The 23,445-nt window shown below is 41.5% G+C and overlaps 1 protein-coding gene across 1 annotated transcript; it reads left to right on the forward strand.

Moving 5' to 3' along the window:
* The first annotated feature begins 2,048 nt into the window (after positions 1-2,048).
* On the forward strand, positions 2,049-22,634 carry tmem170b (transmembrane protein 170B). The gene is made up of 3 exons (XM_074613534.1): positions 2,049-2,908; positions 13,477-13,647; positions 17,445-22,634. The coding sequence occupies exons 1-3, from the start codon at positions 2,737-2,739 to the stop codon at positions 17,573-17,575; spliced, it is 474 nt and encodes a 157-aa protein (XP_074469635.1). The 5' UTR covers positions 2,049-2,736; the 3' UTR covers positions 17,576-22,634.
* The last annotated feature ends 811 nt before the right edge of the window (positions 22,635-23,445 follow it).

Consider the following 23,445-nt stretch of genomic DNA (forward strand, 5'->3'; position numbering starts at 1 on the left):
TTTATTTCCTGTTGCAGTGTACTGTATATGTGAATGACAGCTGACAGGAAATAGACATGGACCCAAGCTGTTTCCTAGCAACGCAGTTCCGTTGCCATTCCGTTGAAATGCGCTAAAACAGAGCATTTCAGAGAGAGCATGAATACAAGCATATTCAGGCAGACAGTATAAGAAAAATAATGTGTTTTTCGAACATTAAAGCATGTAAACATGTTCTAGTAGAAACCCAAAATACAAACATGAACCTGAAAATGAGCATGATATGGGACCTTTAAGGAGCAAAAACTCCCTGGTATGTTCCTTTAACAACACCTTTCTGCAGCTTACACTGCACTACGACGCATTTCTTTAGATATAGTCTGTATGTTATTGCCTCTCTAATAACAATAGCTGAACTTACAGGGACATGTGAGTGAATTCCCTCGTGATCCAGCAGCCTATTAAAACCCACTCTGTTAACCTCTGCATTTAGAGGAAAAATTCTACAGACTCAAAAGATGTCAAATGTCAGACGTTTCCTCGCCCTCATACCTCTGAACTGGGACACTTCTTAAAATACTGCACTCCTCAGAGAAATGTTCCAGAACATCCAGCTACGTCTACATAACACACGCAGGTTCCCTCCCGGCCTTCCCACATCCCAACTTTTTCTTTTTTTCTTTCTTTCATGACGCTGTGAGAAAAAAAAAGATGTCAGACAAAATGTAAAAGCTTCACACTATTTTAAAATAGCTTTCATCTGTTCTCAGGTTCTGCCTCAATCCTACTGGGGCTGAAGGCGCTGACGTTCAATTCTCACTGTGAGGTCTACTGTATATTCTAGTCCACCTCATCTTAAAGGTCCCATATTATAAAAAGTACGATTTTCATATCTTTTATATAATAAACCAGGTTTAAGTGCTTTATAAATACTGTGAAATTATCAAAGCGCTCAATATACAGAGAAATACACTCAGCCCGTATTCAGAAATTGTGCATTTGAAACAAGCTGTCAGGATTTCTGTCCATTTGTGAAGTCATAAATATACAATATTTAGACCATTACACGGTTTTAAACGTAAACATTCTAAATGTGTCCCAGTTTATTTTCTGGTTGCAGTGTATGTGAATAACATCAGCTGACAGGAATTAAACATGGACCCAAACTGTTGCCAGGCAACGCAATTCTATTGCAATTCTGTTGCAATTCTGTTGAAATGCACTAAAACGGAGCGTTTCAGACAGAGGGTAAATACAGGTATATTCAGGCAGACCATATGAGGAAAATAAAGTTATTTTTAACATTACAGTATATAAACATGTTGTAGTAGAAACACAAAATACAAGTATGAACTTGAGAATTAGCATATTATGGGACCTTTAAAAAAAATCTGAATTTATTTCAGTTTATTCTTGTTTTGTATTTTTTTTTTTTTTTCAATCCAAATCCTGCCACTAAAAGAATCCCCATTCATTTTGTGCCTTGCTTGCTCACATCCCTCCTATCATATTATTCAATATACAGTATATCAGGCGTTTTGGGGTGAGCCAATCAGCACCACGGATAGCTCCTGCATCCATCCGTCGTCATGGGCAACGCCCCGGTAGTAGCTGCATGATGGAGATTTTTTAAAAAAAATTTTTATATATATATATACACAGCAAATCAAACATTACATTACATGTATGAAAGGTTTACTTTTCAAATATGTATAAAATATAATTGTGGTCTATGTTCAATGCCTTTGGAAAAGCTGGTACTCAGGGGTTCTGTTGCTTAGCAACCACATTGTTTGGCTGATTAAGTTATAACTGTAGGAGGTAAAACAATAAAAAAAATCTTGTGTACTTAAAGGATCATACTTTTGCATGTTTTGCCCATGTACGACAAATAATTTTATAATCATTATTCTTTAATTCCGTATAGAATATAAATACATGAGCAGACTTGCTCGAGTTGTGTCATCAAGTCCACAACTCGAACAAGTTTGCTTAAGTCTGCAAAAAGATTTTCATAAAGATTCATGAAGAAAGGAAATACAGATTTTCATTATTGTGTTTTATTTTGCACTGCAGGAAATATTAATCAAACTGGTGTTGGTTTATTCATTTTAAGAATGACCTTTATATGTTTGTTTTTTTGTAAATGAACTCTTCATACAAAACAATAATGAAGATGGAAGGTAATAGCTGTCTGTAAAAAAAAAGAAAAGATTTTTAACACGTCTCAACCAGGTGTAATAGAGATACTGGTGTGTTGATGAGGATAATTAGTGTTTTATTTAGAGCCTATCCAATGTGCCATGATGGGATTGCGCATTTTACTCACGCATTTGACTCATGGATGTATATTAAAAAAACTCTCTTTTGTTCCTCATTCATGAAGCGACGTCAGTAAACCGAGGATGTGTCACTGTAAACGGTAACCCTCCTCCTCTTCCTCCTCCTCTTCCTCCTCCTCCATACAGCAGGTGACTGGCCCTTTAAGGGGTTATGTAGCCGGGCTGTAGGACGAGCCGAGCTGAGCTTCTCTCTGCTCTCCATCATGGCCTCCTCCTCCACGCAGCCACCGAGGAGGATGAACCGACCAGCCAGCGGCCCTTCCCTTCTTCCCGGAGCGGAGACGGACGTGAAGCCGAAGCAGAGGCACCGGTAGAGGCGAGGCGAGGCGAGGCGAGGCGAGGCGAGGAAGAGCCGCCTCACTCTCTGAACACTAACACACCTCTCTCCTCTCTCCATGCCAGCCCGGTCTCCTCCATGCCTCCGTCTAAAGCCAAGTACAGCTATTCGATAAAGAGGAGTGGAGGCGGCTCCAGCAGCAGAACCAGAACCAGAAACATGACAACCAACAGGGATTATTCTGTGAACCTGTCGGTGCAGCAGGTGCTGAGCCTTTGGGTGCAAGGCACGACGCTGCAGCACTTCACAGGTATGCGGAATGAAAAGGTGCCTTTATATTCTCAGAGTCCTCTCCATTTCCATCTCAATCTCCATCTCCATCTCCATCACTACTGCAGGTGTGTCGCCTAGATACATTTGCATATGCATCCATTTTTTTTAAAGCAGAATAAATATGTGATATTTTCACCTCACATGCTTTTAGTGTGCAGAGAGAGATGAAGGAAAACTGGGTGTATCTGTCTGTACCACCTCACCCTCCTCCTCCTCCACACAGTAAAAATGCCACTCCTCTGTCTGTCCACGCGTGCAGAGTCACTGAAGTAATCACAACATGCAGCTAATTAATCTTTCTGCGCCTCGACTGTGTAGTAAATGAAGTGTCGCCCTCCTCTTCCTCCTCTTCCTCCTCCTCCTCCCTTTGTCTTGCAGTCCAGTAATCAGGGGGGCAATTAGAGGCAGCATCCTCAACTCCACAGGGAGCATCAGTGTGGGATGGTCTAGACTTCACAAATACTGAGGTTTAGTTAAAAATCCAGGCTTTTCTCAATGAGTTTTTGAATGTTATAGAGCCAGGCGAGTTAAAAGTTTGGGTATTAATAAGCTGCATAATATGTGGGTGTAGCATCATGATGGGCTGATAAATGAAAGGTTGATACAGATGACAGCATTTTAAAGCCGCAGTAGGCAGAATGTTTTTGGCATCATTGGGCAAAAATTCCATAATAACGTTGCTACGTTACATTGTTACGTTACCTTGTTACGCTACATTGTTACGCTACATTGTTACGCTACCTTGTTACGCTACATTGTTACGCTACATTGTTACGTTACCTTGTTACGCTACCTTGTTACGCTACATTGTTACGCTACATTGTTACGTTACCTTGTTACGCTACATTGTTACGTTACCTTGTTACGTTACCTTGTTACGCTACATTGTTACGTTACCTTGTTACGTTACCTTGTTACGCTACATTGTTACGTTACCTTGTTACGTTACCTTGTTACGCTACATTGTTACGTTACCTTGTTACGCTACATTGTTACGTTACCTTGTTACGTTACCTTGTTACGCTACATTGTTACGTTACCTTGTTACGTTACCTTGTTACGCTACATTGTTACGTTACCTTGTTACGCTACATTGTTACGTTACCTTGTTACGTTACCTTGTTACGCTACCTTGTTACGCTACATTGTTACGCTACATTGTTACGCTACCTTGTTACGTTACCTTGTTACGCTACATTGTTACGCTACATTGTTACGTTACCTTGTTACGCTACATTGTTACGTTACCTTGTTACGTTACCTTGTTACGCTACATTGTTACGTTACCTTGTTACGTTACCTTGTTACGCTACATTGTTACGTTACCTTGTTACGCTACATTGTTACGTTACCTTGTTACGTTACCTTGTTACGCTACCTTGTTACGCTACATTGTTACGCTACATTGTTACGCTACCTTGTTACGTTACCTTGTTACGCTACATTGTTACGTTACCTTGTTACGTTACCTTGTTACGCTACATTGTTACGTTACCTTGTTACGCTACATTGTTACGTTACCTTGTTACGTTACCTTGTTACGTTACCTTGTTACGCTACCTTGTTACGCTACATTGTTACGCTACATTGTTACGCTACCTTGTTACGTTACCTTGTTACGCTACATTGTTACGCTACCTTGTTACGCTACCTTGTTACGCTACATTGTTACGCTACATTGTTACGCTACCTTGTTACGTTACCTTGTTACGTTACCTTGTTACGTTACATTGTTACGCTACATTGTTACGCTACCTTGTTACGCTACCTTGTTACGTTACCTTGTTACGCTACATTGTTACGTTACCTTGTTACGCTACCTTGTTACGCTACATTGTTACGTTACCTTGTTACGCTACATTGTTACGTTACCTTGTTACGTTACCTTGTTACGCTACATTGTTACGTTACCTTGTTACGTTACCTTGTTACGCTACATTGTTACGTTACCTTGTTACGCTACATTGTTACGTTACCTTGTTACGTTACCTTGTTACGCTACCTTGTTACGCTACATTGTTACGCTACATTGTTACGCTACATTGTTACGCTACCTTGTTACGTTACCTTGTTACGCTACATTGTTACGCTACATTGTTACGCTACATTGTTACGCTACATTGTTACGCTACATTGTTACGTTACCTTGTTACGTTACCTTGTTACGCTACATTGTTACGCTACATTGTTACGCTACATTGTTACGCTACATTGTTACGCTACATTGTTACGTTACATTGTTACGTTACCTTGTTACGCTACCTTGTTACGCTACCTTGTTACGCTACCTTGTTACGCTACCTTGTTACGCTACCTTGTTACGCTACGTGGTCTTTTTGTATACTTATAGCGTAATAACATCGGACACTCTGTCCACACACCGTTAAATATGCACTTTCTGTTATGCCATGTACACAAACTAAGTACCTATCAGCTTTGCGGTCAAGATCAGACTTGAGATGTAACCACTTAAAAGAAGGGTTACGTTACGTTGTTACATTGCTACGTTGCTACGTTACGTTGCTACGTTACGTTGCTACGTTACGTTGTTACGTTACGTTGTTACGTTGTTGCGCTGTTACGTTACCATGTTACGTTACCATGTTACGTTACCATGTTATGTTACCATGTTACATTACGTTACGCTACCTTGTTACGCTACCTTGTTACGCTACCTTGTTACACTACCTTGTTAGGCTACGTTGTTAGGCTACGTTGTTACGCTTCCTTGTTACGCTACCTTGTTACACTACCTTGTTACGTTACATTATGTTACATTGTTACGTTACGTACTTGCTATCTTCCGACAATTGTGTTTTCTAAACAGAAAACTTAAGTATTATACTGCAATATTTACTGAAAATACAGCCAACAGTAGTAAACTTTCAGGCGATCTCCTGGTGATCTCCCTCCAGCCGGCTGCCTCCTTATTTAGGCGTTTGTAGTGAAATGAGGAGGTACAGTATTGTATAGATACGCTGTGCAGCGCTTCGTTGCTCGCGGCCTGTCAGGACATTCCAATAGAAAACGATGCAATCAAACTGATTTTGTCACAGACGCTTGCTTGTGTATCATTCTGTTAGGAGGGTGTAATATGTAGGTATGTGGATGAACATGATTATTTTCAGATTACCTGTCTCATGCACTACTGTCAGAAAATGCCTGCAAGCTGATGTTCTGGTGTTCCCTATATGCTTTTATTTCATATGGACATGATGACAGTGTTCTTCTCCAGGTAAAGGTGATGAGCCACACCTTTTCCTGGGGGTCTGTGTTAAGGAGCTTCAATAGAGACGATCTGGGGTCAAAAGACAGTCAGTCAAGTTCACATGACATAAAAGTAGGAACAAGAAAAAGCAGTGTGTGGGCATTTTATCTCTTCCGTTACAGGCAGGCCCAACTTCCTCAGCAAGGACAAAATTGCCTGTTCAAAAAACCTTTTTTCATTATTTTCTCCCTGCTAAATGTACGAAGGGGGGAAAAAGGGGTGATGATGTACACAGGAACAACATGGCTGCTCTGTCACACAAACACTAGATTATAGACATTCTCGGATTCCTCCCTGCAGAGTGAGTGAGAGCGAAGCGGAGGCGGACACATGTGGTCATAGCCGAGTTGGCACAGACGCATCTTACGAAATGCAGCTGACATCCTGTGTGTTGAGAAACACATCAAGCAAGAGCGGAAAAAAAAGACGAAGGTATAGCTAATGATGCTGACTCAGCAGGAAGCTGCGGTGCATGTAGAAGTTCGCGGCGAGCGTAGATGAGCTTGACATTAGTTGTGAGCTGGGTGCAGGAAACTGCCACCCGATTCCCCCCCCCCCATCCCCCAACACTCAACCAGGTGAAAAACGACCTACCGGGGCGTGAGAGGAGGTCAGGGGGAGAGAGTGTGTGAGCCCTCAAACAACGAGAGCGCTCCAGAAGCAGATGTAAACTTTTGATATACGTCGACCCCTGTGCCCTTTCTCTGAGGGCCCCGGGGAGTCGCTTCAAAAAATGGATTTCCTGTTTATGATTTGTGTGCCCACAGCAGTTTCACTTCAGCAAACCATAAAAGGAACACAGTTTGGTTTGCAAATATGAACTACAGTGTCCTGTGAAAAACTGACTTGTATCTGCAAGCTTTATGTTTCTACTGTATAAGGTCAAATTTAAAGGGTCACCCAAATTAGTAAGACTATACCTGCATGGCTAGATCTTTAACTCCAATTTAACACAGTGCAGGTGAATGAAACTGTGTTAAAACAGCAGTAGGTAGTATTGGAGCAAATATGATTAAAATCATTTTTATAAAATGGTCACTATATCCTGACAATAGTGCATGAGACAGGTAATCTCAAAAAAATCATATGCCTCTGTGTCCTCCGGTGCTCCTAACGGCATCTGCAAGATTTCCCCGACCTGAGGAAAACAACCAATCAGAGCCAAGCTGGAGCCTGCTGTCTCTGAGCAGCTGTCAATCACTCACAAACTCCGATCAAACGGTCAAACTAGGCAGCGCTGATCAAATAAGAATCAATATTCTGCTACTCTAATGCCTATTTATCACCTCAAATGTTTTCAAAAACATTTTGTAGTCTACTATTTAGCTGTAAAATGAGACACCAGTAGCCATGTTGAGATAAGTTCAGGAAATACTAAGCACCGCCCACCAGCCAGAGCAAACTTTCTAATTTTTCTCACAAGAAGACACATATACTGTAAATTCCAATTAATATGTTTTCTTGTAATTTGGGTAAAACCTCATCGGCAGCTTGTTCCGCGGCCCCCAAATATTATTTATTTATTGAAAACTGGGATGAAAGTAAATGTAGGCTCTGCAGGAGATTCTCAATGCCGGTACTTCAATAAATTAGGTTTATTGTCCAGCCCTAATTGGAAACAGATTTATAGTTATGATAATAATAATAATAATAAACCTTATTTATACTGCTCCAACTTTAACAACATTACAAAGTGCTTTACATAGGGGAAACAAAATTAAAAAAATAAAATAAAATAAAGCAAAAAATATGAAATAAGATAAAAACAGTAAAATAAACAAATGAAACACATAAAGCATAGTGGAAATGGAAAAACAAAACATTAATTGAAGACGTCTTTAAAAAGATAAGTGATTTAAAAGATGTTGGTGATTCTGCCAGCCTCTGAGGGACCCTGACTGCAAACCATTTTCCCTGAGCTGGGACTGCTGGATTCACCGTGCAGTGTTCGGGACAAAGAGATAAAGACCGCTCCAGCTTTATCTCTACCGGCCGGCCACATCCCGCCTCTCTCTCTGCCTCCCCGTACCGGGACAAACCCATCATTCTTCCCCTTGATGGGTGAACTCAGCAGCACCCCTGCAGAGCTCCTGCAGTCCTGTCACTTTGACTCGTTCGTGTTCTGCAGCGGCTCGTGCAGAAACTCTGACCTCTTATCAAGCGACCAGATAACATGATCCCCTGCTTGTTTTTTTATGCTCCACTGTTTGACAGGCGAGCTCTAAAGCTGCCGTGCGAACGCAGACCTCGTTCTGTAGTTGCAGATTAGCAGAAGTTAATGCCGGAGCTCTGACTGTGTTTTCTGTGTATCTCTGAACATGACACAGCACTCGAGTGGAGCGCATCTCTCACCCCATCATAGGTTTCTGCTTCTGAGCTGTGACCACCTGCACTGCCGTCCCCTGAAATTAAATGTTCAGCTTCGGCTTCCAGCATCTGCTAAACTGAAAAAAATGACCTGCCAAGAGTGGTTTCTATCAGCCGGAGTAAATAACCAGCCGTGTATTCTCACTGAAACATTTCACCCTGCTGACTTTCTTTCTCTAGTTGTTCATTTAAATCTCGATCAGATTACATCAAGCTTGTGATTCATCAAGAGGTGGAACAGAAACATTTAAATGTTGGTTTAAATGTTAGCGTGAGATTTTACTGACGTCTGGCTCTCAGAAGCTGCTTAGTGTCCGACCCCGCCCGTCACGGGTTGTGCTCAGCAATGGTGGATGAAATATTCAGATCACTTACTGAAAGGGTAACTTCGCTATTTTTCAACCTGGACACTATTTTCCCATGTTTTTGTGTCTAAGTGACTAATGGGGACAAGCATTTTTGAAATTGGTCCAGTATTGAGGGAGAACGCTGTAGACGGCAGCCGCTGGACAAGCTGTAATGTCATTTTGTCACGGATTACGTTTGATTACTACGTATTACAAATACGTTTATAATGATAGTACACTGAAGTCCGTGTAGGGAGGAGGTCGGTGTGATGGACGGGTCAAACAAACACAGAACTTCTACCCAGGAGACCGCTGTTCGTGTCCCATGTGAAACTAAAAGCCAACGTTCAGTTAACTTACATCTGTAGCTTAATAACGTAACAAACATATTTTAAACCATGTTTTTTTTACTAACCATAACTTTTTAACATTTTAAAGTGTTTAAAATTAAAATATGTTTCCCTCTAAACAAAATTGAGAATGTAATTTAGTTGTATGGGAACTAGGACCGTCAAAGTTCCCGCAATAATAACGTGTTAATGCAAATTCCTTTTGACGCCACTTGCGATTTTTTAGATTGTAGCGGGCTCAGTTTTAAAGCTAGAGTGAAGATACTGGCATCATATGAAACTAGAAAAACCTAATGAATCCATCGGTATCAACCATGTCATACTAGCTCGTCTTGAAGGAGGCTAAATAACGCTCCAAACTCACAATACATTTTGGTGAGGAAAAACTAGTGTGGTCAAAAGGGGTCCCTTGACCTCTGACCTTAAGATATGTGAATGTAAATGGGTTCTATGGGTACCCACGAGTCTCCCCTTTACAGACATGCCCACTTTATGATAATCACATGCAGTTTGGGGCAAGTCATAGTCAAGTCAGCACACTGACACACTGACAGCTGTTGTTGGCAAACATATTTGTCCACTCCCATGTTGATAAGAGTATTAAATACTTGACAAATCTCCCTTTGAGGTACATTTTGAACTGATAAAAAAAACAGATCGACTGACAGCCCTAGTTGGAATGTAATTTTATTACTGGACAGTGTTGTTTAGATTAGATAAGTTTATTAGTGTTAACATTGGATTTTGTTTAAATATAACTATGTCGACCCTTCTGTAGTTATTTTCACCAAGTGGGAGATATCATAGCTGTCAGAAATTCCTGATATGTCTGACTCAAGTTAAGAAGTGACGTGAACAGTTTTTCCCACTCGGCTGCTTATAATCCCGCTCTGAACGATGTGACCCGAACGTTGCATAAACTCCTCCAGGAGCCTCGTCTCCTCCGAGACGCATTTAAACGATTGGGAAATCCTTGATGATGGCGGACCTCGATTGATTTCCGGGTCACGGGCCGGAGGACGGAGGAGGAGCGTAATTAGAAAAATGTATCTCTTTGACTATTTTATCCTCCGTCCAGTCACAGACATCTCCCTCCTCTCTCGCTTTAAGGACGGCGATGGTCGTAGAAAGACGGCAGTGATGCAGCAGCGTCATCTAACCGGCGTGCCCAGTCATGCAGGACAAAGAGCCGTTGTGTTACCGTGCTGTCACTGTCTCTCTCCGACCAGCTCCACAGCTGATTGCCGGATCAATAAGTAGATGTAGGCGCTCAGTCAGCCGAGTGTGGAACAACTAGGTTAGATGGATATGCTAAAGAGCTCCCTCTGGGCTCGAGAAATACTAAGTGATAGAACATTTATACACCACACAACAATGTCACATTTCCTGTTGATATCCCATCATCCAAACAAATCAGGCCTGGGCTTTTTACACAACATTCCTGTGCTTAGGATTGGTCATTCTTCTTCTTCCTCAGTCGATCTTTTCTTCGAGAATAATCTCATGGCCAGCTGGCCTCTCCTTACTCCCACGGTGCCAGTGGTTCAAAGCGAGGCCCCTCCGCTGGCGGAGTGCGACGAGGCCAGAGCTCTTTATGTGAAGCTGGTTTGTTAGACAGAAAGAAAGAAAGAGGGATGAGGAGGACGAAGAGGATGAGAGAGATTTAGTACGGGGCTGACCTCTGATTTGGTCCGGCCTCTATAAAGATTTTTTTTAAGGCTGTCAATCGATTAAAATAGTTAATAACCCTTAATCACAAATCAATTTTGTATCTGCTCAAAATGTACCTTAAAGGGAGTTTTGTCAAGTATTTAATACTCTTATCAACATGGGAGTGGACAAATATGCTGCTTTATGCAAATGGATGTATATATTTATTATTGGAAATCAATGAACAACACAAAACAATGACAGATATTGTCCAGAAACCCTCACAGGTACTGCATTTAGCATAAATAATATGCTCAAATCATAACATGGCAAACTGCAGCCCAACAGACAACAACAGCTGTCAGTGTGTCAGTGTGCTGACTTGACTATTACTTGCCCCAAACTGCATGTGATTATCATAAAGTGGGCATGTCTGTAAAGGGGAGACTTGTGGGTACCCATAGAACCCATTTTCATTCACATATCTTGAGGTCAGAGGTCAAGGGACCCCTTTGAAAATGGCCATGACAGTTTTTCCTCGCCAAAATTAATTCTAAATTTGTTTGTTATTTAGCCTCCTTCCTGGCAAGCTAGTATAACATGGTTGGTACCAATGGATTCTTTAGGTTTTTTGTAGTTTCATTTGATACCAGTATCTTCAGTCTAGCTCTAAAACCGAGCCTGTGACAAGCTAAAAATCATAAGTTGTGTTAATGCATTAAAGAAATTAGTGGTGTTAAAACAAATTTGCGTTATCGCGTTAACTTTGACAGCCCTAGTTTTTTTTCTTTTCTCATGAAATCAGTTATGAAGGCAGCACAATGATACATTTTCTTACTTGTGTCTGATGCATAATTAGATGATTGTTGGCAGTTTGGGAATTGAACAAATTCAGCATTTTTGTGACTGCATGAGCAGCGCAAATGTTGAATTGTTCTTCAACAGTCCAGCCGAATAAAAAAGGCATTTATAGCTATTGCCTCAGACAAGATTTCCCATTTACCGCTCAACGTTTACCTCGCTGCAGCTCGTGTGAAATCTCGCTCGGAGCGGTTTTATACATCACGACCTCAAGTCCATTACCACGGTCGGCTGCCTCCTCGATGAGCCCTGACTTAGATTGTGGCGGCTGTAGATTGAAATCCTCCCTCGCAGACTCATGCAGGTTCCAGGAGTGTCTGTGCGTCGTGATCTGTAGCTGTAATACGCTCTCAAACGAGGTCTGTTATGTGTGAATCTGTAGAAATGCATCAGGAAACCTCCCAGTGGTCCACGTAGTAAGATAGCATTCTTTCTGAGCAATGCAATCTCTGAATTTGCATGACAAGGACATTTTATCTTTCTCTATCCACGGAGGAATATTTATCCTTTTCTTTACTGAGATGGAAATCCTAAGGGATCAATCGTTTTCACTCTATATGATATCCAGAGCATTAATATAGCAGCAAACAACTGTTGTCTATGTAAAGATATAGAGAAGTAATGTCTACCTGAGCAGAGAATGAAGTCTCCCTCCCTCTGTGTGTGTTGTAATCGGAGCTTCTCCGTGCTTTTGTTGTAGAGCTGCAACGATTAATCGTCAACTGTTAAATTAATCGCTAACTATTTTGATAATCAATCAATTGGTTCGAATTTTTTATTTTAAGTTCTGATTCCAGCTTCTTAAATGTGGATGTTTTCTGGTGTCTTTATTCTTCTATGACAGTAAACTGAATATCTTTGAGTTGTGGACAAAACAAGACATTTGAGGACGTCATCTTGGGCTTTGGGAAACAACAAAACCATTTTCTGACATTTTATAGACCAAACAACTAATCGATTAATCAAGACAATAATCGACAATGAAAATAATTGTTAGTTGCAGCCCTTCTTTGTTGACATGGCCGGGCCGGCCGTGCATGTTTTTAGTGAACGTTAGTGCATGTGAGCGTGCCCCACTGGCTAGTTCACGGCCGCCACTCTGCACTGCTCTCATACAGCGATTACACCTTTGCTGAATCTGAACTAACCAAAGTCACACAATGATACAAACAAACTAGGGAGAATGCGTGACCAGCTATTCTGCGAGGTAAAATTACAGTTTTTTGGAGTCTGGTTTCTTTGGCGAGAGCATAGATAATGGCTTCAGTTCCCAGTCAGAAACATAGACTGTATAGTTGTCTCACAGCGAGGTAAATCAGCGGAAATATTCTAAATATAGCGTACACTTATACTGATTGATTTTTTTACGGGGACCTTTCTTTTAGGTTAAAAATAGGTTTTGCTGCTGTCCACAGCAGTACGTTGCTTTGCTCCAGTGCCAACTGTCTTCTACTGTAGGTAATACACTGACTATGGAGAAGTGCCTCATATAACCCCACTTCAACACACCCCAACTATCCCTTTAAGTATAGTAGTTAGTAATAGACTTTCCACCACTACTACCTGACTAATCATTTCAGCATTTATTAAAGTGTTAATATATTGCTCTGAATGGAATATAAGCTATCAAAAGAGTCTTTTTCACATTGTATTTCTCTGTTTTCAGTCAGTATCTGATGTGTTTTGTCTCTCCTCCTGTCAGAGATGTGGTACTGGGTGTTCCTGTGGTGTCTCTTCTCCTCGCTCTTCGTCCACGGGGCGGTGGGGCTGCTCATGTTGGTCATGCTGCAGCGCCACAAGAGGGGCCGCCTCATCACCGTGGTGCTGGTCAGCGTGGGTTTCCTGGCCTCCCTCTCCGGAGGCGTCATCACCAGTAAGTCCAGTTATACTCTTTCTTTAAATTTTTTTTATTGTTTTTTTGAAATCCTTTTTTTTTTAGATTGACCTCAACAGAGTTCGGCATCCAGTCAGCCAGAAGAAGACGGGAGGTGACAGGGAGGGAAAGAGAGCGGGACGGAGGGAGTTTGTGTTTCTACTCCTGTCAAACAGAGGAAGACAGGAGTTGACAGAGAGATTTCAGACTCTTGTGTTTATTTGTTTACCTTCCCTTTTTCTTTATGTAACACAGGAAGCTTCAACTATGTCTGGGTGATACTGAGAAAATAGAAATATCTCTTTGTTTTTGGCTCGATTCGGGTGACGATAATTAAAGGGTGGCTATATTGACTATATGTACACTCAAAAACAATAATGACTAAACATATAAGTGTAATGTAGCCTCTGAAGAAACCATATTTAAACTCTGTCATAGCATTACATTATAGAGCTGGGAAAGGTTTAGAAACTAGTGCCAACATGACACCTGCAAGGCTGGATTACAAATTGGGGAAAGTGGGCCCAGACCTCCAGGGGCCCTGGCAGATTAGTTTGTGGTAATTTAATTAATTTCTGTTCATACTTAATGCACCGCTCAATCATAATATAAACTGAAATGAAAGGAGCCTTTAAAGGAGCACTCCCGCTATTCGGTTTAGTGGTTATGGCGAGCACTACTCAGCCACGGACTGTGGAGTTTGAATAATGTGAGCATTTACCAGGCAGGGAGAGTCTTACGACAAGAGGTCGTGTCTAGAAGGGAACCTGTAAATTGCAAAATCTGATCTGAGATCTGCAAAAACACTCCTATCCTATCCTATATGTAGCCGGGCAATGTTGGTAAAAATAAATATCTTAAAGGTCCCATATCATGCTCATTTTCAGGTTCATACTTGTTTTTTGTATTTCTTCTAGAACATGTTTACATGCTTTACTGTTCAAAAAAACACATTATTTTCCTCATACTGTCTGCCTGAATATGCCTAGTATTCACCCTCTGTCTGAAACGCTCCGTTTTAGCTCATTTCAACGGAATTGTGTTGCTAGGCAACAGTTTGGGTCCATGTTTACTTCCTATCAGCTGATGTTATTCACATACACTGCAACAGGAAATAAACTGGGACACATTTATAATGTTTACGTTTAAAACCGTGTAATGATCTATACATATTGTATATTTGTTACATCACAAATAGACATATATCTTAACGGCTTGTTTCAAACGCACGATTTCTGAATACGGGCTGTGTGTATTTTTCCGTATATTGAGTATTTATATAGCACTTAAATCTGCTTTATAATATAAAAGACATGAAAATCGCACATTTTACAATATGGGACCTTTAATAAGAATATTAATAAGAATATTTTTCTGGTATTGATATACTGTACCGTAGCCTTTATATCATGATATGGCAAATGTAAGAGAAAAATCCCATTCATTCATTAATTTGCTTAGTTTTTAATCACAAATTAAATTGCAATTATATGACACCACTGAAAGTCCCAAAATTATAATATCGAATTATGGCACAAAACCAAAAATAATAAATATTATATCCCAGTTCTAACATAATCCTGCATTTTCTGACTGCCTGCTCACCAACAGTTTGTCAGTCTGTCACCAGGTGCACCAGATATTATTTAAGCCTTGGCTTTGTCTGTCGTTACCTTCCTCTCAGCGTACCAGAGTGTGATCACAGGGCCTAAATCTATCTGAGCTCAACTGAATGAATCACTCTCCATCGTAGATGCAAGCTGGCCCCCCAAAATAGAAAGACACTTTATTATTAATGTGTAGCAATCAGGGAGAGCAGACTATTGACTGTGTGAGCTGAGCACACGCCCCTCAGTCTCACCCTCCACGTGCACACCAGGCTGGCTTAAAGTCACAGTGTGGCAGAGCGGAGGCGGCGATCTCAGCCGAGCAGGAGGAAAGAAAAAGGTCAAGTAGTGTTCGAGAGAGAAACATCAACCTTTAAAGCCACCCGATACTTGGTTTCAAATGTTGAGGGGAGACGCTACAGGTGAATAAGGAAAACTAATCGTCACCGTGGAACTTCCCCAGTTGATTACTCACATTAAGGTAATTCTTTCTGAAATGTTATGTTTAAATAGGCAAATGAGTCATTTTCAGAACAGATATGTGGTTCAAACTTCACATAAAATGATTTCATTTTGTTGACATATTAGAGTCAAAGGTTTTTACTCTCTTCGTTAACATGATCATAACAACATGTCAACGCAAATTTGTTTGCTTTGGCACAAAGGAGGCTAAATAACGCTCCAAATTTTGGAGAGGAAAAACTGGCATGGCCATTTTCAAAGGGGTCCCTTGACTTCTGACCTCAAGATAAGTGAATGAAAATGGGTTCTATGGGTACCCACGAGTCTCCCCTTTACAGACATGCCCACTTTATGATAATAACATGCAGTTTGGGGTAAAAACTGTTGTTTGCATGCAGCACAAATGTGTTATTTTCACCTAAACTAAAATGGTGTATTTTAATATTTCTGCATACTGGGGTCCCTAAACAATCTTGGAATTGCATGAATTGGGTATCACTGTAAAGCTGAGACTCTTGTGGATCCAATGAGCCTAACTGTGTTCATGTGTGATGATGTTAGTCCCCATAGGAGACATTTCATTGTAGTGAGACCATTTGTTCTAATTTGACCTCACTGTATAAAATGACCTGTGGTGACCTCTAGGATAATCACAGCCTCATGAAACTGTACAACCACAAACTAGAAACCTAGAGCATTCAGAGGATAGATGGCTTTCCTAGTTAGATTGACAATAAGGGAGTTTCTGAGCAGTTTACACAACAGAAGTGCTCGCCATCCAATCGCCAAAAAATTGAAATTCTTGCAGAAATCTCCAAAATGTCAAAAGCTTTTGAAACCAAATCACAGCATGGCTTTTTCTATGTTGTTCCTCAAGGTCTTGGTGTCTTAATGTGGTATTTTTGAGGGATTATTGATCATTTTTATCAATCCACGAATGGTAAAAAATGGTTAAATTTAGCAACAAATCTGTGTAACAAATGGTATCAACCCAAAAATTGCTGCAACAACTTATGAGACATAATAGAGCATGGGGATGACCATCATATACTTCTATCATAATGTTCTAAGCCCTTACACACTTTAATTAATCTATTAATTATTTTTTATCTCTTATTAATGACTAGAACAACTTGACACACAGTGACATCTCAAATTAATCTTCGGGTTCCCAGCGTTCACATGATGTACACCACTTAACTGGTGGATAGAAATCTGTGAAATCACCTTTTTCCAACTAGGCCACATTAAACTACAGTAAAGGAAGGAGCCTAGAACAATAACGCAGCTTATAAGGCCTTTAAATACAACTTTATCTCTCAGTTTTGTTTAGTTTTGACCCAAAATAAGGCCGCTATGTATTGGTCCTGGTGTCAGAGATTCCTCTTGTAGCTGTCTGTTTCCATGACGATGGCCCAAACAGCGTATTGTGAGGATAAGCGTGAACGCAGTATGTTGTCTGTGTATTGAATACCGCCCTTCAACCATCTTTTAAATAAATATCCAAACACAAAACCAGACTTTTGTGCAGAGTACTTGACTCCCGGCGGGAAGCTGAAGAGATGAGGACGGACGTGTTTGTCCTCATTGTGAACGGACAATCTGCCCTAATGGTGACAGGCCGTGACAGACAGCTGTGTCTGCCCATCTGTTTGTTTACTCTCTGTGTGTATTAACGCTGGTGATGTGTGTGTGTGTGTGTGTGTGTGTGTGTTTGTCCTCCCTCAGGCGCAGCGGTGGCGGGGGTGTACCGCGTCGCAGGGAAGGACATGGCACCGCTGGAGGCTCTGGTGTTCGGCGTGGGCCAGACCACCCTCTCCATCATCATATCCTTCTCACGCGTCCTCGCCACTCTGTGAAGCAGAACCTCACCCCCCCCACCCCCCCTGGACGAGTTGAAGCACAGAGGCTGAGACGAGAGCGAATGAAGCGAGCCAATCGGAGACTTTTAAGGTGGTTTGACGGAGGAGAAGGAGGCAGAGATGCTCTGGACCTTTTGGGGCTGGATACAGGAGACAGACAGCGCCCCCCGGTGTTCCTGCTCTGTTACTGCCACAATCACACTGCAACTCAAGAGGGAACTCGACACAGGCCGGTTGTTCTTTGCGTCGGAGACAGCAGCACCGGGGCGGAGACGGCGCCATCCTCAGCTTCTTGACTTGAAAGCCATGTTTCCGGGTGTTTCCATCACTTCTTTGTGCCAACAGCCTTCTCTGGGACATCCAGATGCCTTTTATGGCCACTGACACTTGAAGGCTTTCTGTTGCACTTGTGGGGGGTAAAAACAAAACCCTCTTTTTAAAATAGAAAAACAGCAGAGTAACGACCTGTAATGGTGATCTCCTTCGGGGATCAGCGCGAGAACAAAAGTTGAGCAATGAGCGGTGTTTAGGAAGTGACAACCCAACATTTGTTCATCAGCAACAACACCATTTTTTCTTCAGTATTAAACATCAGCCCTCAGCTCTACTCTAGGTCTCCAAGTACAGATTGTTATGATCAGTCCTATTCCTTAAATGGTTTTAAAGCTGCGTCATCCAACACGCGAGCGAGATGCAGCTTTGAAATTTAGCACTTTGTAAACGTTTGAGACGCCCTTTTACCTGAGAAGGTGTGAAGGTGTGGTTGGTAGACGTGGAGGAGAAAAAACAGCATCAGCGCTACGTTCGGTTTGATTCATTGTGTGCTAACGAGAACTCCGACTGGAGTTAAAGGAATATTTCCACACATTTGGGAAATGTCCTTATTCACTTTCTTGCTGAGCGTTAGATGCGGAGATTCCACTCTCGTGTCTGTATGGTAAATATAAACGGAGGGAAACAGTTAGCCTGGCTCTGTCCAAAGGTAACAAAATCTGCATACTAGTGCTTCTAAAGCTCAATCATTAACACGTTATATATATCTGAGAGCGTTGTCGATCTTCTCATCTAACTCTCGGCAAGAAAGCAAGCGCATTTTCCAAAAAGAATTGAACTGTTCCTTAAAAGCAGATAGAGAAAGGCCTGGATGAGCCCTCGGATGTGTTTGGACTGAGCAGGTTTGATTCAGGTGTGGTTAGCGTGAGATCAGGGTCAGGTTCCTCTTATTCAGGGTTGTTTTGCTGCTCGAGAGTCACACTTTCAGACTAACTATTCTGTGTCTGCGATTGGTGCAGATTGTCTGTAATAACGTCGGTAGTGTTACTAACACTGTCTGCACTGCTACAGTGTGAATTCCCCCCCGTGGAAAGCCATCCCTCCCCGGTGAAGGTCAGACGGATTCTGCTGCTCAGATGGCCATTTCTCTATGGCTTTATCTTTTCTTTGTTTTCTTTATTAACCCATGTTCCTTAAGTTTAACTTTGCATATTGCACTGAAATGAATCTGCCTTGTTTTTAGCACAGTGTGCGATGATACTACTCCAGTGTGACCCAATCCAGTAATCACAGTTATTATACACAGAAAGAAATCAGTGACACTGATAACCTTGTTTTGGTAAAGCAAAGAAGAGGAATGTGCTTGAAGCTACTTTATTTACTCAAAACTGGTTTATTGTGTTGATGCATTAGTTTGAGTTCTTCACTGAGAATAGAAAGATGCACTGACTTTATTTAAAGCAGCAGTAGGCAGAATATTTTTGGCACCATTGGGCAAAAAATCCATAATAACCTTTCAGCATAATTCAAGTGTTCTGAGAGAAAACTAAACTTCTGCTCCTCCTCATGGCTCTGTTTTCAGGATCTAAATAATCTAGCCCGTGACGGGAGACTTTGGCCAATCACAGGTCATTTCACAGAGAGAGAGCGTTCCTATTGGCTGTTCATTCAACGGAGGCAGCTGTCAATCACTCGCAAACTCCGATCAAACGGTCAAACTAGGCAGCGCTGATCAAATATGAATCAATATTATTTTCCTGTAATGCATATTTCTCTTCTCACATGTTTTCAGAAACATCTTGTAGTGTACTGTTTAGCTGTAAAATGAGAAAGTTTGCTCCGGCTGGTGGGTGCTTGGTATTTCCTCAACTGATCTCAACATTTTACATTTTTATATTTTTACATTTACGCAAGAAATAGTCATTACAGTAACAGAATATTGATTCATATTTGATCAGCGCTGTTGACTGTTTGCGAGTGATTGTGACTCCTCAGAGACGGCAAGGCTCCAGCTCGGCTTTGATTGGTTGTTTTCCTCCGGTCTGTGAAATCCTGCAGATGCCGTTAGGAGCACCGGAGGACACAGAGGCACATGATGTTTTTTCAGATTACCTGTCTCATGCACTACTGTCAGGGTATAGTGACCGTTTAAAAAAAAAAACTTTTTTTTAATCATATTTGCTCCAACTTGCCTACTTCAGCTTTAAGTATAATGTTCATTGCTCGGCCCGTTGAGTCCTCCCTAAATTCTAACAGATTATCTCATGTGCAGCAGGGTGAGAGGTTGTAAAGCCAAAGTATCGCTCACATTCTAGCTTTATTTATCATCTTTGTGTCATTTAATTGATATCACAGCCACAATTTTATTAGTTTTAGAAACATTTGCACACTGGCTCGGCCCCCCAGACTTATGGTACACCAACAACAAAAAGAAAAGAAGATATTTGTGTGAGTAACTGTGTGTGCTGCGTGGTTTTGTAGTTCTAAAGGTAAACGCATAGGAGTTATGTAATTGACACAGCTCACCTTCAGTACCAGCTCAGCACACAAGAGGGCGATATTGCACAGAAATGAAGCGGCAGCCTGGAAGATGATTGTGGATTTTGATGAAATGATGAAATGTTTTGATACAGACATTTGACAAAAAAAATGTTTTCTTTCCTAATTTCCCCCCCTGAAAAAATTAAATGAAAATTCCCGAGAAGTAATTTGGAACCCCCCATCCCTTTTTATCCACTGAACGCTCTGCACATTGCCCGTACTACCTGCTTGAATGTTTTAGCTCAATTTCAGGGACCAAATGTGAGTTGCTGCTGATGACTCACCTCCTGTCATAGCGATGACATCTCTTTGAGGGGCATGTTTGTTTGTACTGTATGTGCAGTTCATAGGAGACATGCGAGTGTCGCCGTGTTGTGAGTCGTATAACAGACATTTATTTTTGTTTAATTAGAGTCACATTCTTTAGCGGACCCCTAAAGCGTCAGAAAGGGAGAGGACTTAATTGAAAGTGACGCCCGTTGCTCGGAGGAGCAGTTCACTGAGCAATGTCTTACATAATGGGTTCTTATTTGATTTTTTTTTTTCTGCCAATGAAACTGCAAAAGGAAAGGACTGAAGTTGTTAGATGAGTGCACTTAACTGTACATCCTGAGCTGTATATCGCCAAAGTATACAACCTGAAGACGCAACAGCTGATGTGAACAAACTCAACCACTGGTGATGGAGCATTCACATCATGATCGCTGAATGATGATGAATGCTGTGTTTCTCCGCTCCAGGTTGTGTGATTCAGCCGCCGACTAAGTGGCTGTGTACTGCAATATCTAAGGAGACACCCAGCGACTAATAATCCCCTCTAGACTTTTAAAAATGCCATCGCACTGCAGCGAGACGCCCAGCTCAATAATCCTGTCTCTGTCATAGGCTCATAACTAACCCCTCAGTCTACTGTCGTCCAAATGCCACATATCCCCCCTCCGCCCTCCTCCCTGGACACTTACTGTGCTCCTGCTGTGATTGCATGGCGTGCAGTTGCAGCTCAGATAACGTGTGAATGGGACTACCGTATACGGACAATCCAACAAGAGACAATGTTGTACAAAAACCCAAAGTGGCACTTGTAGATAATGTACGATATGTTCTTTTTTTAATTTTGTACCAGCCGAGCCGCTGATATTTATAACTATTGCCTATTTATGTACAAATTGTTCCTCCTGCACATACTCAACAGTCGGTTGAATTAAAAATCTTTTTGCAGTATAAACGCTCAGGAGTTTCCGTTCTTAACTGACTGCATAGATCTGTGTCTTCTGGTTTACCAGCACTCTTCATCCCTCTTCTTTCAGGATTTGGTCTGCTCCTCTCCCTCGCCTCCCTCCTCTTTCCAATCATCACTTTAGAGGTGAGAGAACATGAAAATACTTCATTAGCCGAGGACAGAAAATGTCCTTCCCGATTTAGTTAAACTCAGCAAAGTTGTCAGTGAAAAAAAAGTCAAAGCCAAAGTTTTTAATCTAAGTCCACATTCAGCAGAGTAATTTGAGTTCTTTCAGATAGTTTTTTGGAAGGATATCTAAAGGCTGGAAAATTGCTGCGTCGTGTGGATTCAATCTGTCAGGATGGCGACCTGAATCAGCCTTAAAATGAGGAATGCTGCAGATTTTCCATTGTTTATGAGAGATGATTTATTTAAAGTTGACAAGAGTTGATCTGGGAGTTATTTGTCTGCTCTTAGAGCTGATAACGGGCTGTGATTAACATTAACTCTGACATTGTGTTTGTTTTTATATTCTTGAAGTTACAGTGAATATGCTCTGAGAGTTTTGCTGTGTACTAAATTATTAAAAGCAAAGAATAACCTAACAGAATAATCAAGTATTTGACTTTTCAACACAATTCCCCCATCAAAGTGCCCATGTTCTGTGCACCCGATTTGACTGTTATCAGGCCATTAAATAGCCGTTATCGGCCCCTATAAGCACCATAGATGGTTCAGGTCTAGGCAACAAAACTACAATTACTTTAGGTTTAGGCAACAAAACTACAACCTATTTAGGTTTAAGCAACAAAACTACAATTACTTTAAGTTTAGGCAACAAAACTACAACCTATTTAGGTTTAGGCAACAAAACTACAACCTATTTAGGTTTAGGCAACAAAACTACAACTTCTTTAGGTTTAGGCAACAAAACTACAACCTATTTAGGTTTAGGCAACAAAACTACAACTTCTTTAGGTTTAGGCAACAAAACTACAACCTATTTAGGTTTAGGCAACAAAACTACAACTTCCTACATGGAGTTTCACGCTGTCTATCCTACAGCGCCCTACTTCTACATCTGCTCCTGTCATAATTGCTATGTCGCTAGAGGACGCTGCCGTCTTCCTTTATACCTTCTTTCGGTGCTCTACCATGTGAATAGATGATAAAACCTACTATGTGGGTGTAGCAGGGCCCTACTGACCCACGTCTATAGGGCTTATAACCACCGCTAACGCCTATTTAATGGCCTGATAACAGTCTAATCGGCGGGCCAATTTGACATTGTTACCAAAGTGGCTGCTTGACTTTGAACGTAAAGAATCAAACTCATTAGTGTTCATCACTGTTGTGTTCACCCCCTTTGTGAGTGCAGTCAGAGTCAGCATCAAGCTGGCATACAAAGCCCAGTTTGTGAATGCATTATTATTCACTGCGTCTCTGTTTCTATTGTCCTCGGGGTCAGAAGCGTCGTCTCCATTCCTGGCTCGTCGTCTGGTGGCACCGAGGCAGACGGAGATCACCGGCACTCCTGGCACAGCTGAGAGACGTACGCTTCACTTTGCCGTACGTGCTCTCCTGCAGCAACCATTTCTAGAGAGGCAAAAGCTGTGTTTTGTCTTCAGGAAGTTGGCTGTTTTCATTCGGTGGTGTCATTCCCAAAAAAAGCTTCCAGTACGTGATGCCTCATGGTTGTAATGACAGGGGCAGGACCTCCCAAAACATTCTGATTGTGCCCAAGACTCCATGACTGAACAAAACACAATTCAGACCCAGACACTAGTTCTCATATCTGATTTGACATTTCGTTGCTATTTCCACCCGTGTGATG

The sequence above is a fragment of the Sebastes fasciatus genome, chromosome 17 (assembly GCF_043250625.1).
Source record: "Sebastes fasciatus isolate fSebFas1 chromosome 17, fSebFas1.pri, whole genome shotgun sequence".
Lineage (NCBI taxonomy): Eukaryota > Metazoa > Chordata > Actinopteri > Perciformes > Sebastidae > Sebastes > Sebastes fasciatus.